General features: G+C 37.3%; 1 protein-coding gene across 2 annotated transcripts in view; it reads left to right on the forward strand.

Annotated features, from left to right (window-relative positions):
• The window catches only part of LOC137260122 (uncharacterized), a 33,216-nt gene extending 18,002 nt beyond the window's left edge, over positions 1 to 15,214 (forward strand). For both annotated transcript variants that reach the window (XM_067797824.1, XM_067797823.1), the window contains exons 5-6: positions 13,203 to 13,321; positions 15,050 to 15,214. In XM_067797824.1, the coding sequence (XP_067653925.1) occupies positions 13,203 to 13,321; positions 15,050 to 15,181 (251 nt within the window). In that variant the 3' untranslated portion in view covers positions 15,182 to 15,214. The remainder of the gene's footprint in view (positions 1 to 13,202; positions 13,322 to 15,049) is intronic.
• The last annotated feature ends 455 nt before the right edge of the window (positions 15,215 to 15,669 follow it).

Below are 15,669 nucleotides of genomic sequence, written 5' to 3' on the forward strand. Positions count from 1 at the left end.
GTGGGTGTCAATATAAAACTGCACTTAAATATTTTGGTCACTTCGATCACAATCTCGCTTCCGACAAAGAAGTCGTTATGTCACAAGTTGTGACAGGCTAAATTCTTTTGGTTATCAGTCATTTACTACAACTAGCAATACGTTTTGAGGTTTTGAACTCTATGAAAAAAAATGCAAATATCATCCTCCATCTTGGAAGCGAGGTAGGTGTCGAGCCACCCGATTAAATCCTGCAGGCTTCCACAACGCTCGCTTCGTAGACTCACAAACAACATAAATTTAGCAAGAACTGAGGGGTCGCCTGGGAGCACATTGACGTCAACGCACCGGCATGTCGAGAAATCAGCAAACTGACGACCTTGTTACACATTTTATATATATGCAAAATCTTACCTAACATGACGTCACCGCGGCTCGCTGTCAGTCCTCTGGCAACAGAATTACGTTATCTTAGTGTGGTTTTGTTGGCGTGCGAGAGAGAAGCAGACGATTTTTTGGCGACTTTTTAAGAATGAATTTGGTGTTCCGCGTAAGACTTACCACAAGTCTTTGATACGTAATGGTAAAAACAAAAAAAGGAAAAAAATATTCGTTCTTTGACTTTGATATTTGGATTTTTCATCTTCACACTTTAAATCACTCTTTAGTCTTCACAGGTAGAAAGATATGAAAAATCTTCGCGTATTTCGAAAACAAATCATACAAATATTAAACTCATTCGGCCAACTATTTTCCGCCATAATATAATCAATAGTTTGCCATTTTAGTGTAGTTTACTCTGCTGTTCTGTTCTTTGTTTTATGGGCCATTGCTATTTCATTAAAGGTCACAATATGTAAGAGATGAATCTCGCACATTGTGAAACTGGCCTTACTAGCTGCTACATTCTCTCAGTAGGAGTGCATTTTCCACTCCCTAAATTTACCTACATGATATCTACAGGCGAAAAGGGATTCGACCGGAATCGTCAGTATTCCTGTCGGCCGCTACAAATACTTTCCGATTGAAAAGGTTGTATGTATGTACGTGATATTATCTGCGTCAAGTTTGCCATCCAAATCCAGATTTGACTTCGTGGATTGGTTTATTTGCTAAACTTGTGTTTCTGTGTTGATGTAGCGACGGCAGTATGAGGTCACGCGACCGCCTACCTTATGAAATCGCTAATTATAAATGCTTTACATGAAGGTGCGTTTCAGATAACTAACACAAGCTGTATAATGAAATATTACCGTTTCCTACTGCATTTTGCGTACGTTATATAAAAAAGGGAGTCAGAAATTAGGGAGTAACATTTACCTAAGTCCACTGACCTTGTTTGCCAATCAGTTTTCTTTCCCTAGAATTAAAATATGTTCAAATGTGTCAGTAATTATTTATGAACAATTTTACGCATATAAAAAGAAACACTAATAGAATATTGTCACAACTATGAATCGTTTTCCATATGTTTCATGTATGTTGTAAGCAGCCTTTAGATGCAACACCACTGCCCTGTTTGCCCATGGATACTGGCCGGACTGGAGGAAAGCACGCCCAGCCACGGTGACGTCAAAGGGAGTTTTCAGACATATTTTGTAACTTTCTGTTTCAAAATATTGTTGCAATCACGACCTCTCCATATGCTTAACTGTGGCGTTGCAATACTGTTGCACAACTGCATTACAGAGGTCGCGCTTGCCTCATAGTGTTATGGTTTTGTGAGGCCTGTGTGCAGTGTTGTGCACAACATTACGGAAATACATGTACCGGTCATTTTTATGCTTTCAGCTTTAATTTTGAGGAATACCGTGGCTTTAATTATTTTTAATTATTATTATTTAAAAAAAACCCACTTCAATAGCATTTAGGTGCGCACCTGTGATCGGCTCTATGAAGTTTTCAGTGTGATTGTCAGTGAGGTGTGTATAATTACGCATCGTTGTCCAAATGGTTGTAGGCAACAGGAAAAGGATGACTGAACCTGGTAAAATCCACTGTTTCATTGATGGGTTCAAAGTTTGAGTATCCCTACTGGCTACTGGTGTCTACTGTCAGGCTTCTCTCTCAACATCACCGAACACACACTTGCCGCAGGCAACATGACCTCTCTAGTATTTTTGCTTACCAAATTTTCACTTATCAGTTGTAACAATGACTTGTGTCGTTCGGATTAGCACCGGTGCGAGTCTTGGTTTGTCTCTCGCAACACTCAAGATACTCCTGACGCTCACTGTCAACGCGAAGAGAGACAAAATAACAAACAAGGCGTGTAAACTCGGAGGCCACTGTAGGAACGGCCACTACAGGCATAATTCTCCCTTTCGCAGTTCAGAAGGATTTACATATATTTTTAGTAATTTTACAGAAAGTATTTTAAGAATGCACATAGGATATCTTGATACTAGATCTCAGAAATGGTCAGACTTGAAGATTTTAAAAAATTCATTCAAATACATCTCTACCTGAATGTCAACGTCTGGCATGTGTTTTTGGATAGGTATGAATCTTTTCATCATATCTTGAACTTAGTTTTGATATGACTGAGTGATAATTGTTTTCATATTTTATACACATTTAGAGATTTAACAAAATGCTTTCTCGATATATCAGTAATATTTTATGATAACAGTAACTCTGTTATTAGTATCAGAAATTGACTCTCTTCTTTAAAACTTTATTAACTTTATTAATACCCAGATATGTTTAAAAATCAATTTAATGTGGCTGTGTAAAAGTGGCTGGACATATCCCAGTCTGTTAAAATAGTTGAGTCTGGACCAGAGAATCCAGTGAATGATACCATGTTCATTTATGTACATAAATAGGATACAATGATATGCATACACCAAGTCACCTAACTGGCCCAAATTAGTTGCTGAAGACATATTTTCTATACCCTTGATCTTCACAAGTGTCAAATATTAATCAACCTTTCTGGATGTGACTGTGTAAGTCACATGCTGATCCCTATACTCAACATGAGGTTGGTGGATACAAGGTCAGTTATGTGTTCATTTTGGGCAATTTGGCAAACAACCTTTTGATGTTTCAAGTAAGTGCTCAGATTCTGGGCTGCCATCGGTGGAGCACAATAGTGCAGTGGTAAGGTGGCTGCCTATCACCCCGAAAGCCTGGGTTTGATCCACAGTGGAGGCACCAAAGTTCAGGTCCCAAGGTGGGCAAATTTGTGTAGTATCCTTGTCCCAATTCACCCAACTGCAAAATTTCTACCTTTGAAGAAGTGCTGGCAATATGAGTGATTAGTTCATTGCGCTGGACAGGCAGCATGGCTGTATGATCCCCACAGAGTTTAAAAAGTATCGGATTGTACGATGAGTCCAATGACCAGGAATAGTAATATACATAGCCCAGTGAGCAGCTAATGTGCCTGGAGCACCATATAAGCAGACTATTATTATAAGATGGAGTTGATAATGTGATATATAATCAATCAAGATGATGTCTTGGAACTTGATCACAAAGAGATCAACAGAAGTTGAAATATACTAAATTACTGGCAAACAAGGATAAGTTGGACCTGCTCAGAGCACGTTTTATGAGAAGTGCGGGGTGCATGGCATACTCATCTGGCAGAGCAGATGAATGAAATTGATTCTGCGCATAGTTGCACACACCTTACTTATTTATAAGACTCTCATCCTGCTACACTTTGTCCCTTTCGTTCACAATGAGTATAGGAGTCAATCATCGGGTCGGTGCTCAACTTACACATGTTCGCCAGTTCAGCAGTTTTCTTAACATGTGAATGAGTGAGTGAGTAAGCAAGTGAGGAAATAAAGCAAAGAGTTCTTACATTCTAAATTTTGAAGTCATAATGTCATTAAACCAGCTAAAGTATATGGGTTGGTTTATGTTATGAATTGATGAACAGTTTTAACAGATCCTTTGCGCTATATTACTTTAAATATGTTACTAAAGAGGATATAGTTTCTAGACCATATCTGTGGATGTGAAAGACACTTATTTCTAATTTCACTATATGTGGTACAAGTAAAGAAATAATTATATGAATCTAAATTTGGTGCCCACAAGATCAGACCATGTTTTGTGATATTTATCTATGAAATTTGTCCCAGTTAAGATCACTGCAACCTAGTCTCTACTGGTGGATTTACCTTACAAACTGTCATATACAACTTATCAATTCATGCCATGTGGGTAACAAAATATCATTATGTAACAGTATGCACCAATGAAGTTTTGTTGATTTTCTCGAAACCGTGTGGACCCTAAGTTTCTCATGATATCACTATTTCCACTCCCTTGTTGTAGCCCGTGTTTGGTGCAGACAAAATCCCTGGGGACAAAAAACATCTGTGACGAGCACCCAAAGACAAGAGCCCCAACTAAGTGGGACAAAACACTCTAAAACTGAAGGTCCAAATGAATAATGAAGATTAAAGTCTTCAATGGAGATCTTAGCATCTTTTCGAACAGAACATAGACTCAACAACCTTGAAGTCCTGTGGTTTATGGTTCTCTTGGCTGGACATGCTTCTTGGGCATACTGGTGGAGGAGAGCTGACAACAAGCACCTGTCTCTCTAGGACCCCTAGGCCGGACAACAGGCCACACTGAAGCACTGTCATGGCCAATGATATCTTCCATGGGAAGAAAGCAGTGATCGAAATAACGGCCTGCCAGAGTGCCTGTGGCCGGTACATTTTGAGTGGGGCTGCCTGGAAATATTTTTTATGAGTCTACACATCTAATTATAATATCGTTGTTAAAATGGTTCAGTTTCACTGAGAAAATATCCTAAAGCCTGTAACACTATTTCGATTTGCACAGCATCCTTTGTTTACATGGGTTACATGAGTTGGCTCCACATGCTGTCATGGAAGCCTTATGGAGAAAAAACGATGCAGACGGTTTGAAATATAAATATGTGTTGTTATAAACGTTATTGGCAGAGTTGTAGAAGAATGTTTACTTAACAGTGTAAAATAATATGAAAACCTCTCCAAATGCTGGCGTTATGCCAGTCTCAGCTTATTTACGAATATGTGCATTTGTTTACAAACAAGAGAAAGTCTGGTCACGTGATATGCAAATTAGCCTGTGGCAGTGATGTTAGGGTAAGTCATCGCTGCGCTGGAGTGTGTCATAAACACAACATCCTTCCTTCATGGAATTAGCTGACAATAGGTTGATTGCTCATTGCTGTCTTACTAAACTAGTGCTCAAAAGAAAGTATTTACCCAACTCGAAGAGAAAACAAAAGGATACACAAAAGAACATGCATATTATTTTAATAGACTGAACATTTATTTCTACAGCAAATGTACACTACTTATACTGTCTAATCTCTCTCATGCTGCAAGGTTAGATGTTAGATGTGTTATCCTTCCAGCACCAGTTTCAACCTACGATAAAAACCTAGTGGCACCAGACAAATTCCACATGCACTACTTCCATTGCAATGTGCAATGAAAGAAATATGCTTTTGAATTATTTAGATGTTTTGCTCAGAAGTTTACCTACTCAAAAATGGACATGCCCCTGGTGGAAGGTAGACTAACAATGAGGTGCAACTTGTAATACTGGGTTGCACCAGTGCAAGTAACAAAACACTAAATCGAGTCCTGTGCTGGCATACAACTAAATACATGTATACAGTCTGGTCACTCTTATGCTGGTATACAACTATAAATGCAGTCTGGTCTTTTTTATAATGGTGGTATACACCTATATATAGAGCCTGGTCTCTCGCAAGCTGGTCTACAACTACACATACTGTCTGGTCTCTCTCATGTTGCCATGCAGCTGCATGTAGACATAATATGTAGACATGCATATATTGAGTCTGGTCTCTCTTATACCAGTCAGCAGTGACTTATCAAACTGTCTCCCACATTAAAATGTATGTCTAAGAACATGAGGGGTCATCCAAGGCTAAGAATGACTGTGCACTGTTTGATCTCCATAATGCTGGTATAAAACTACATACATATAGTCTAGTCCGTCTAATGCTGGTATGCAAGTATATATACTGGTATAGAACTATATACACTGTCTGGACTTCCTAATGTCGGTATACAACCACATATTCTGTCTGGACTCCCTAATGCTGGTATACAAACATATATTCTGTCAGGACTCCCTAATGCTGGTATACAACTATATACACTGTCTTGACTCCCTAAAGCTGTTATACAACTATACATTATGTATGGACTCCCCAAAGCTGGTATACAACCATATATTCTGTCTGGTCTTCCATAATGCTGGTATACAACTAAACATTCTGTCTGGACTCCCTAAAGCTGCTATACAACTATATTTTCTGTCTGGTCTCCCAAAAGCTGGTATACAACTATATGTTCTGTCTGGACTCCCTAAATGAGTGAGTGAGTGCGATAAAATTTAACGTCACATCGGCAATATTGCAGCCATATCGTGACGAGAATGATTAACTATATAAATACTACTGAATTATTAGTACATATATTGTGAAAACCCGTCAACAAAGGACAGTAAAACTAACTAGGATATCACAGAGTAGAATGTAAAACTAGTGATTAGACCAATGTATCTATAGAGGACAGTACTCTGGACTCCCTGAAGCTGGTATATAAACATATATTTTGACAGGACTTCCCACAGCTGGTATACAACCATATATTCTCTCTGGACTTCCTGATGTCAGTATACAACCATATATTCTGTCTGGACTCCCTAAAGCTTATAACCAACCACATAGTCTGTCTGGTCTCCCTAAAGCTGGTATACAAATATACATTCTGTTTGGTCTCCCTAAAGCTGGTATTCAACCATATATTCTGTCAGGACTTCCTAATGCTGGTATATAACTATATATTATGTCTGGACTCCATAAAGTTGGTATACAACCATATATTCTGTCTGGTCTCCCTAAAGCTGGTATACAACTATACAGTATGTCTGGACTCCCCAAAGCTGGTATACAAACATATATTCTGTCTGGACTTCCTAATGCTGGTATACAACTATATGTCTGGACTCCCTAAAGATGGTATACAAACATATATTCTGTCTGGTCTCCCTAAAGCTGGACTCCCCAAAGCCGGTATACAAACATATATTCTGTCTGGACTTCCTAATGCTGGTATACAACTATATGTCTGGACTCCCTAAAAATGGTATACAACCATATATTCTGTCTGGTCTCCCTAAAGCTGGTGTACAACTATACATTCTGTCTGGACTCCGTAAAGCTGATATACAAACATATATTCTGTCAGGATTTCCTACTGCTGGTATACAACTATATATTCTCTCTGGACTTCCTGATGCCAGTATACAACCATATATTCTGTCTGGACTCCCTAAAGCCTTTAAACAACCATATAGTCTGTCTGGTCTCCCTAAAGCTGGTATACAACCATATATTCTGTTTGGACTTTGTAGTGTCAGTATACAACTATATATTCTCTCTGGACTCCATAAAGTTGGTATACAACCATACATTCTGTCTGGTCTCCCTAAAGCTGGTATACAACTATACAGTATGTCTGGACTCCCCAAAGCTGGTATACAAACATATATTCTGTCTGGACTTCTTAATGCTGGTATACAGCTATATATTCAGCCTGGTGTCCCTAAAGATAGTATACCATTATATATTCTGTCTGGTTTCCGTAAAGCTGGTGTACAAACATATATTCAAACAGGACTTCCTAATGCTGGTATACAAGTATATATTCTGTCTAGTCTCTCTAAAGCTGGAATACAACAATATATTCTGTCTGGACTTCCTAATGCTGGCATACAACTGTACATACTGTCTTGACTCCCTAAAGCTGGTATACAACCAGATACTAGTATACTGCCTTGTCTCCATATTGCTGGTATACAACTAAACACAGATTCATTTTGCTGGTATTGAACAACTTATTCTGTCAGAACTCCCTAATGCTGGCACACAACAATACATACTTTCTGGTCTCCCTTAAACTGGCATGCAACTGTATATACAGTCTGGTCTCCCTAATTGTGGTACACAACTATACAGTTTGGTCTCTCTTACGCTGGTATACAATGGTACATACTTTCTGGTCCCTAAAATAGTCGTATGCAACTGTACATACTGTCTGATCTGCCTAAAGCTGGCATACAACTGTACATTCTGTCTGGTGTCTCTAATGCTGGTATACATCTGCATTATAGTCTAGTCTGTCTGATGCTGGTATACAACTATATACACTGGTATAGAACTATATACACTGTCTGGTCTCCCTAATGCTGGTACACAACTGCATATATAGCCTAGTCTGTCCTAATGCTGGTATACAACTATACAGACTACCTGATCCCCATATTGCCTGTATTCAACTATACATTCAGTCTATACTCAGTAATGCTCGTATACAAGTATATACTGTTTGGTCTTTCTACAGCTTCTATACTACTGTATATATAGCGTGGTCTCGATAATTATTGTATACAGCTATGTATGCAGTCTGGTCTCTCTAATGCTGGCATACAACTATACACACTGCCTGGTTTCAACATCCCTGATATACAATTATGTATTCAGTCTGGTCTTCATATTGCCGATGTTCAACCATATTTTCTGTCTGGACTCCTTAATCCTGGTATACAACTGTACATTCTGTCTGTATTCCCAAATGCTAGTATACAACTACATATACTGTTTGGTCTTCCAAATGCTGGCTTTCAAGAATAGATAATGTCTGGTCTTTGTGATGCTGGTCTACAACAATATATGCTCTCTAGTTTCTATAATGTTGGCTTACAACTGTATATAAAGTCCGGCTGCCCTTATGCTGGAATACAGTGATGTATAATGTGAGGTCTCCCTAACTACATGCACTGTCTTGTGTGGTACAAAAACAGCTCTCTCTAATCCTGGTTCACAACCATACACACACATATATATACATATATATGCAGTCAGAGCTTTACATTATTGGCCTTTAAATCTTAAAGATAAATTGTACCTTTATCTTGCTTATCCCATTGTTCATATTGTACTCTCTCTTATGTCTGCCACCTGAGTAGAAATGAAGAGTAACAAAGTTTTTGGCCTATTTGAACAGCTCATCCGAACACACCCCTGCTACCCTCTCAGGTCTGGACAACTTGAACAGCTCTGTGAGGAAGGTCCACCACAGGGATGATTTAGCCATCGGTTGACATCCAGATCTTTGTTGGTCCATTTCTTCTGATCAAAGGTCAAAAAGCACTGAAGAACAGAAACTCTTCAGGGGTTGACACACTGCACATGTAGAGCATATATTAATTGTGGCTTTCAACCTGTGCAGGATTGTGTGGGTTCTTGATGGACTTGATTCTACAAAAAAAGAAATGACTTGGCATTACAAACAGAACAACAGAGCCAGTGACTTTGCTTAAGAAATAGATTCGTAAAATATTTCCATAAGAAATCATACAATTCTGCAAATGTTTGAATTAAATTCTACATAGACATGACTTGGTCCAATAATCACGCAATAATAGTGACAGATTGTTGTAAGCGGAAAAATAAGTGTCAGTCACATGTTGTTTTTGTTTAACAATACACTCATTAATATTCAAGCTATGTGGTAATGGTGCATAAATAATGAAGGAATGATTTCATGTGTATTAATCTACACAACTGGGATATGCATCAACTTGCAATTCTGACCATCTAATCCTCCTAACTGCCCTTCAGTTCCATGGGTGTTGGTCATACAATCATATAAGCTCAAAAAAGCTGCCAATTTCTACGGCAGCTAAACATCATGTGACTGTCTATTAACAAAAGTACTTACATAGGTGCTTTACAGAAAAAGTGTAACTACAAATATAACAGGATACATTTGACCACTTTCTATTCAGCATTGTGTATTCATACCAAAAATGCTGGAACATTATTTCTCATCAATAAAAGTTGTAAACCATGAAGTATTGTGATGAGAGAGTGGGTTTAGTTTTACAATCCTTAAAGCAAATTTCTAGCATTATCATGGCATGGACACCAGACACAGGCTTCACACATTGTGCCCATTTGGGGCATCAAACCTGAGTCTTTGTTGTGACAAGTGATGAAACTTTACCCACTAGGCTACCCTACAGCCTTTTAGGATGAAATAATTTTCCACACTTATGATTCCTTTAAGCGTGCACTGTTCAAAGATGGAAATAAAAACCAATTTATGTTCTTTCCTTTCTGAAGATGTAGTGTACTTTTATACATAATGATGTGGCAGGATATTTATTATCAATGCAGAGACACTTTGGGTTTTACTGTTATCAAATTATCATCAGCTTCTGCCAATGTCCAAAATATGGTTGATGCTCTTTTAAAGGGTCCTTGTTTAGACATTGTGGATATCTGCCAACAGTTTAATAAGCTGATAATAGGTTTCAAAATGAATTTGGTGGAGAAATTTTACTTGATAAAAGTACATGCAAATTGTTTCCCTTTTGGGAATATTTACATCACTAAGGTTCAGGCTGGCCTCAGTGTTGCGTCTGTATAAGGTGATTAGAGCTCCAGGTGTTTAACCCATTCAATCACATATCACTTTACAACTCCAGTCTCAGCCAGTGTTTGACCTTGCACAGAAAACATGCATATTTGATGCACAAACTATCTCATATATATATACGCAGAGAATTTAAAAGCTTGCATCACTGTTGATGCAATGCTACTGCACCATAAGTTCAGACAATCTAAGCTTGTAATTTGCCTTTGTTTAAAATTACTTTGTTTATTGTTTGCCACTTAACTGCTCAGTGCTAATTAATTACATGACCTGCTTTACTTTGTTTATTTATTGTATTTAATCAATCACTATTGATGTCTTGATGAAAGTTCCATACTGAAGTTGACTCCACAAAACATATCCATGACTCCCTCTCATATTAGAAAGCCAAGTTGACTCCTAAATTTTCATGTCATGGGCAAACACTGTTCTCAACCCTGTCAACATGGCAAGTGCAACAATATAAATAAGCTTAGTTTAAGCTTATTTTGTCTGAATTACAGCGAAAAGTTGTTCACATTAATATTTTAGTAGCTGAAAAACAATCATGCAATACCAACTATGAAATTAGTTACTGTTTAATATTTGTCAGTAAAATGTTTGTCATAAATCTCAAGTTTGCATGCATTTTCATTTAATGAACTAGGCAAATGTTGATTACAACAGCTAATGTGTAAAAGAGATGGGTATTTAAGTCTTAATAATAACAACTACAAAACTGGATAAGGTTTTTGCTGAATTGATTGACTGAGTTTAGTTCTACTCCACTTTTAGCAATTTTCCAGCAATATCACATTGTACCCATGTGGGGAATCAAACCCGGGTCTCCACCGTGACGAGCAAACACTTTAACCACTAGGCTACCCCATCGCCCCATTTTTTTTGCTGAAGGAAAAGTTATTTAAAGAAGGTTTTTGCTACTTTAGCTCATTTCAGTATTTATTTTTCTGTAAATATTTCTGACAGAGATGTAATGTATGGTATGCATAGGGTGATTATGTAAATGAGTTAGATGCTTCTATCAATCCATGCAACCAGTGTTCACGATGGTGTACATCTAAGTAACATGACATTGGGTCCTGTAAGTTTCAGATGTCTGTCTGACCTACTGAGAAAATAACAGGACCCACAGAATTAAGTTCAACAAACATTTTATATTTAACATTTGTTATAACTGACACTGAAATTTTTAACATTGATACGATTCAAGTTTTGATGCCCTAAGGTTTTCATTCAAACCCTTTTTGACAATTTTCATCACATGGAGTTCGGAAATTTCTAATTAAATATAAGTCTATAACATTTCTGACAATTTTCACTGAAAATCAATGACATATAGAGTCAGTCTTAGTTGGCAGAAGGAAAATCTTTGAAAAATTGTGTTCTTAATGAAACATCCATTCTTGAACATTATATCAATTTCAATTTTGTCCAAAAACATTGGGTTTGTTTAGACTGAGGAGGCCCATTAACTTTTCATCTCTGTGATTGTTTGGGCGGAAATTGATAGTTTGTGAAATTATTAGACATAAGTCCAACTATAATCCGATTGGCCTATAGCAAAATAGGCAGGACGACCTATAATATCCCGCTGTGCCAACATTGTATAGGCAGATACGTTTCCTCAACCTGATTGCTGATGACCTCAATCGTCAATGTTCAATACATCGAAAATCATATTGATTTTCAAATTGTGACAAAGGTAGCTCTACGTGTGGGTATTAAAACCGTACTAACTACTATATGCATACAATTTGTTTTATCGTTTCTTTGTAATCTGTCAGTGTCCGAAAACATGACAACCTCAAATGTCAGTGAACGAAAACTGAAACCGAGCTCCCGTGTCAACTGCAGGAATGTCCGGGTGTAAATGACACGCTTATTATCTTTCAGTTGTCACAACACACTAACCCTCACATTAAATAATTGAATGAAAACAACAACCAGATAACACATACCTTGGAAAAATCTTCGGTAAGGTCGACACAGCACAAGCAACCAAAGATTCCCTCGAAAACAGCAGCGGCAGCTAAATGGCCGCCATCGTCAAAAGTCCGAAACGATTGAAGCACCGCACAAACGGTATTTAAAGTATCAAGGAAAAAACACCAAACTGTACATTGTTGTGTAATTGTGTCTTACTTTGAAAATGACGACAACGATGTGTCCCGGGTTTATTTTTTTCACTGAAACATTCACAGAAAAGCAAGTGTGGCGCCGGTAGGTCGGTCTCGATTCGAGGCAACACGACCGCCGTTTCACGGTCCGAATTTTTGTTTTCATTTAATAGTAACCTACAGTTTTGTTTTCCTGACAAAAATTAGAAATCAAAACACTTGTAATAATTCACTGGGTCAGAATTAAACATATATACCCAAATAATGCACTTATTTGCCTTTTTGGGTTGGTCTCCCTAAGGCGTATTTTTAAATACTTGTATATATATGCGACTGTCGCTTCTGATGTAAATGTAGCATTTTAAAGACACCAAAAAATTACTTTCGTTTGATGATGTTAAAGACAATGTCAACATGAACTATAACCCCCCCAAAGTTATGGAAGTGGTGCTGTTTTATGCAATAACCGGTTGCCTGAAAATTAGGTTTCGGTCTCCCTAAGTTGGCATATAAGGTAGTCGGAATGACATATCTACATGGATTTTGCATATATTTGCATCGCTGTCCCTGAAAGATGATTTCCGTTCAAATCTTTCATATATTCCAGGTTTGTCAACAACCCAGTATGATGATATGCTGAAAGAGATGTTTCAGAAAGAAACCAGTATCTTGAATGCAGGTCAACGGGCGGCATGTTTCAGAACTCTGGCAGACGTTCCAGTTGAGGTAAGCCCTACAGAGTTTATCCATCTTTTTCTGTTTCAAGGTTTGTTTCTGTGTTTCTCAATTTCTCATCGCCTTTGTCTTCCCCTCGACATCGATTCCAAATACCGGACAAAGCTGAGTCAACGTTATGTTCATTGTCAAACCATGCTAAATACTTCTTTTTGTAATGAATTCTATATCTCCTCGTCTATGAAATAATTGTTTCTCGTATCCTTGAGCAATGGAAGTTATCAATTTTACAATGAATTGTTTATATTATGTGATTATTCAATACCCGTCGATTAGGTTATTTATCTAATGTATTTAACAGGTACATCGTGATCATTTAGAAACCCAAATCTAAGTTTTGGAGGCATTCGAAACAAAATGCTTGTAGAGATTAGAAGCCATGAAATGAAAGTGGAGTAAAATTCTTCTCATATACTCAATCACTCATCAACATGTCATATTCCTTTCATATAAATACTGACAGGTAGTCATATTGTAATATGCGAGGTTCTTTGGTATACTTTTGTGTTTACAATGTCGATAAACATCATGTGTTGGCCAATTTCCGGGTGTTATTGAGTATTTGAAGCACGGGAATGCATTTGGAACCGACGGCGTCGGCCGGAGGTTTCAAATGAAACATTCCCGTGCTTCAAATACTGAATAACACCCGGAAATTGGCCAACACAAGATGTTTATCTCCTAAAATGAACCTCGTATGCTACAACGACGTAAAGTATTTTGTCCAAGCTGAATACGTTAAAGTGTTGTGATTAAACTGTGATAACAAAATTCCGTTTATCTGAAATGTAAGTCTGTACATGTCTGTATCAGCCCTCGAAAATATTTTATTGTTTATTATTATTTATCTAATGTGTGTAATGTCTCCACTGTGATTGTTTCGAAGCATTTGTAGGAGAGTTTCCGTATTAGTCAACTAGTTTATTTCTATGAAGGCCATTGGCCCACATCCACCAAGTACAATTATATCGGGTATTAATTACACACAATGTACATAGATATTTTACATATGTGACAGATTTCAGACATACTGTTCTCGTAGGATTAAGCTTTGACAAACTTATGTACATGGAGTATTTAATACATGACTACGATTTGAATTCTTTAGCTGTCGGAATTTGTGAATAGTTACTTTGAGTTGATACATACATGAAAAAAAGATACTCATCTTTAATTCCATTGTTACACAGTTGACAAAATCGCTGTGTTAATTCAATTCCTATCCGCCTTCCCTCGTTAACTTTTAAATTTAGAAGTCCACACCGAAGTCTTATTAAATTTCGTTGTTTTTCACTTGTTAAGAGAGAGAGAGAGAGAGAGAGAGAGAGAGAGAGAGAGAGATCCTTTCTTGTTCTAGTAGGCTTTTTGTATTGTCTATATACACTATATCGAGAACTTTTTGTAGAATACCATTCAATGACTGCATTAAGTATAATATTTAAGCAAAATGCTTTGATAGAGAAAAATAATGCTCAAAGGGCACTTATTAAGTGAGTATAGCATACGGTTGCCTTACCATGTCATTGACGTGTTAATCTGATACCCTTTTGCTTTTGCCAGTATCATTTCCACATTCACAAGTTTGACAAAAGTCGTAATTATCAATTCAATTTGATTTACATCATTTAAGTATTGTCCAAGGATTGTTGTTTGTTGACCATAGTGTAAGGTTTACCTCAGAACGTTTTGTAATGCCGTCAATTTCTGCCGCCATTTCAGATGATGCACTTCACTGCGCTGAACCAGAAGAAAGTGGAAGCTTTGGTAGAAAATTTGAATGCACCTAGTCACTTTGATCTTGATGTCATTCGAATCCAAAAGCTCGACCAGTACACTGGAAGATGCAAGTAAAACAGTGTAAATTCCGAATGCAGACACGCATGTTAAACTGAGAAAACAAAAATTAAATATAATATAATAATCACCCATCTAATGTTCCACCATGAAAGCAGATGAACTAAATTGATACATTTAAGATACTTATGTCAAAAAATAATATGTACTAATCTTTCACCGAATAAACTACTGCATTCCACGACTCTTCCTGCCAATCAGTAAATGTAGTCTCATATTAACAGTTAGATTCTGTGAATTGGAACAGTGTTCTTATAGAGGAAAGGTGTTGAACTGCACATTTACTGGAAGAATGCTTAAGCAAAGGTTATGATGAAAACCTCTTTTGTGTGTAAATAGATAGAGTGAGTGAGTTAATATTTAAAGTCACATTGTCAATATATGAGTGATATCGTGACGAGTAAACAGTTATAAGGTATATGAAACTATGAATTGAAGATCCGAGATGGACTATCCCATAAGCCAGGCTACTATGTATGATTAAA

The sequence above is a fragment of the Haliotis asinina genome, chromosome 13 (assembly GCF_037392515.1).
Source record: "Haliotis asinina isolate JCU_RB_2024 chromosome 13, JCU_Hal_asi_v2, whole genome shotgun sequence".
In the NCBI taxonomy this organism is placed as follows: Eukaryota; Metazoa; Mollusca; class Gastropoda; order Lepetellida; family Haliotidae; genus Haliotis; species Haliotis asinina.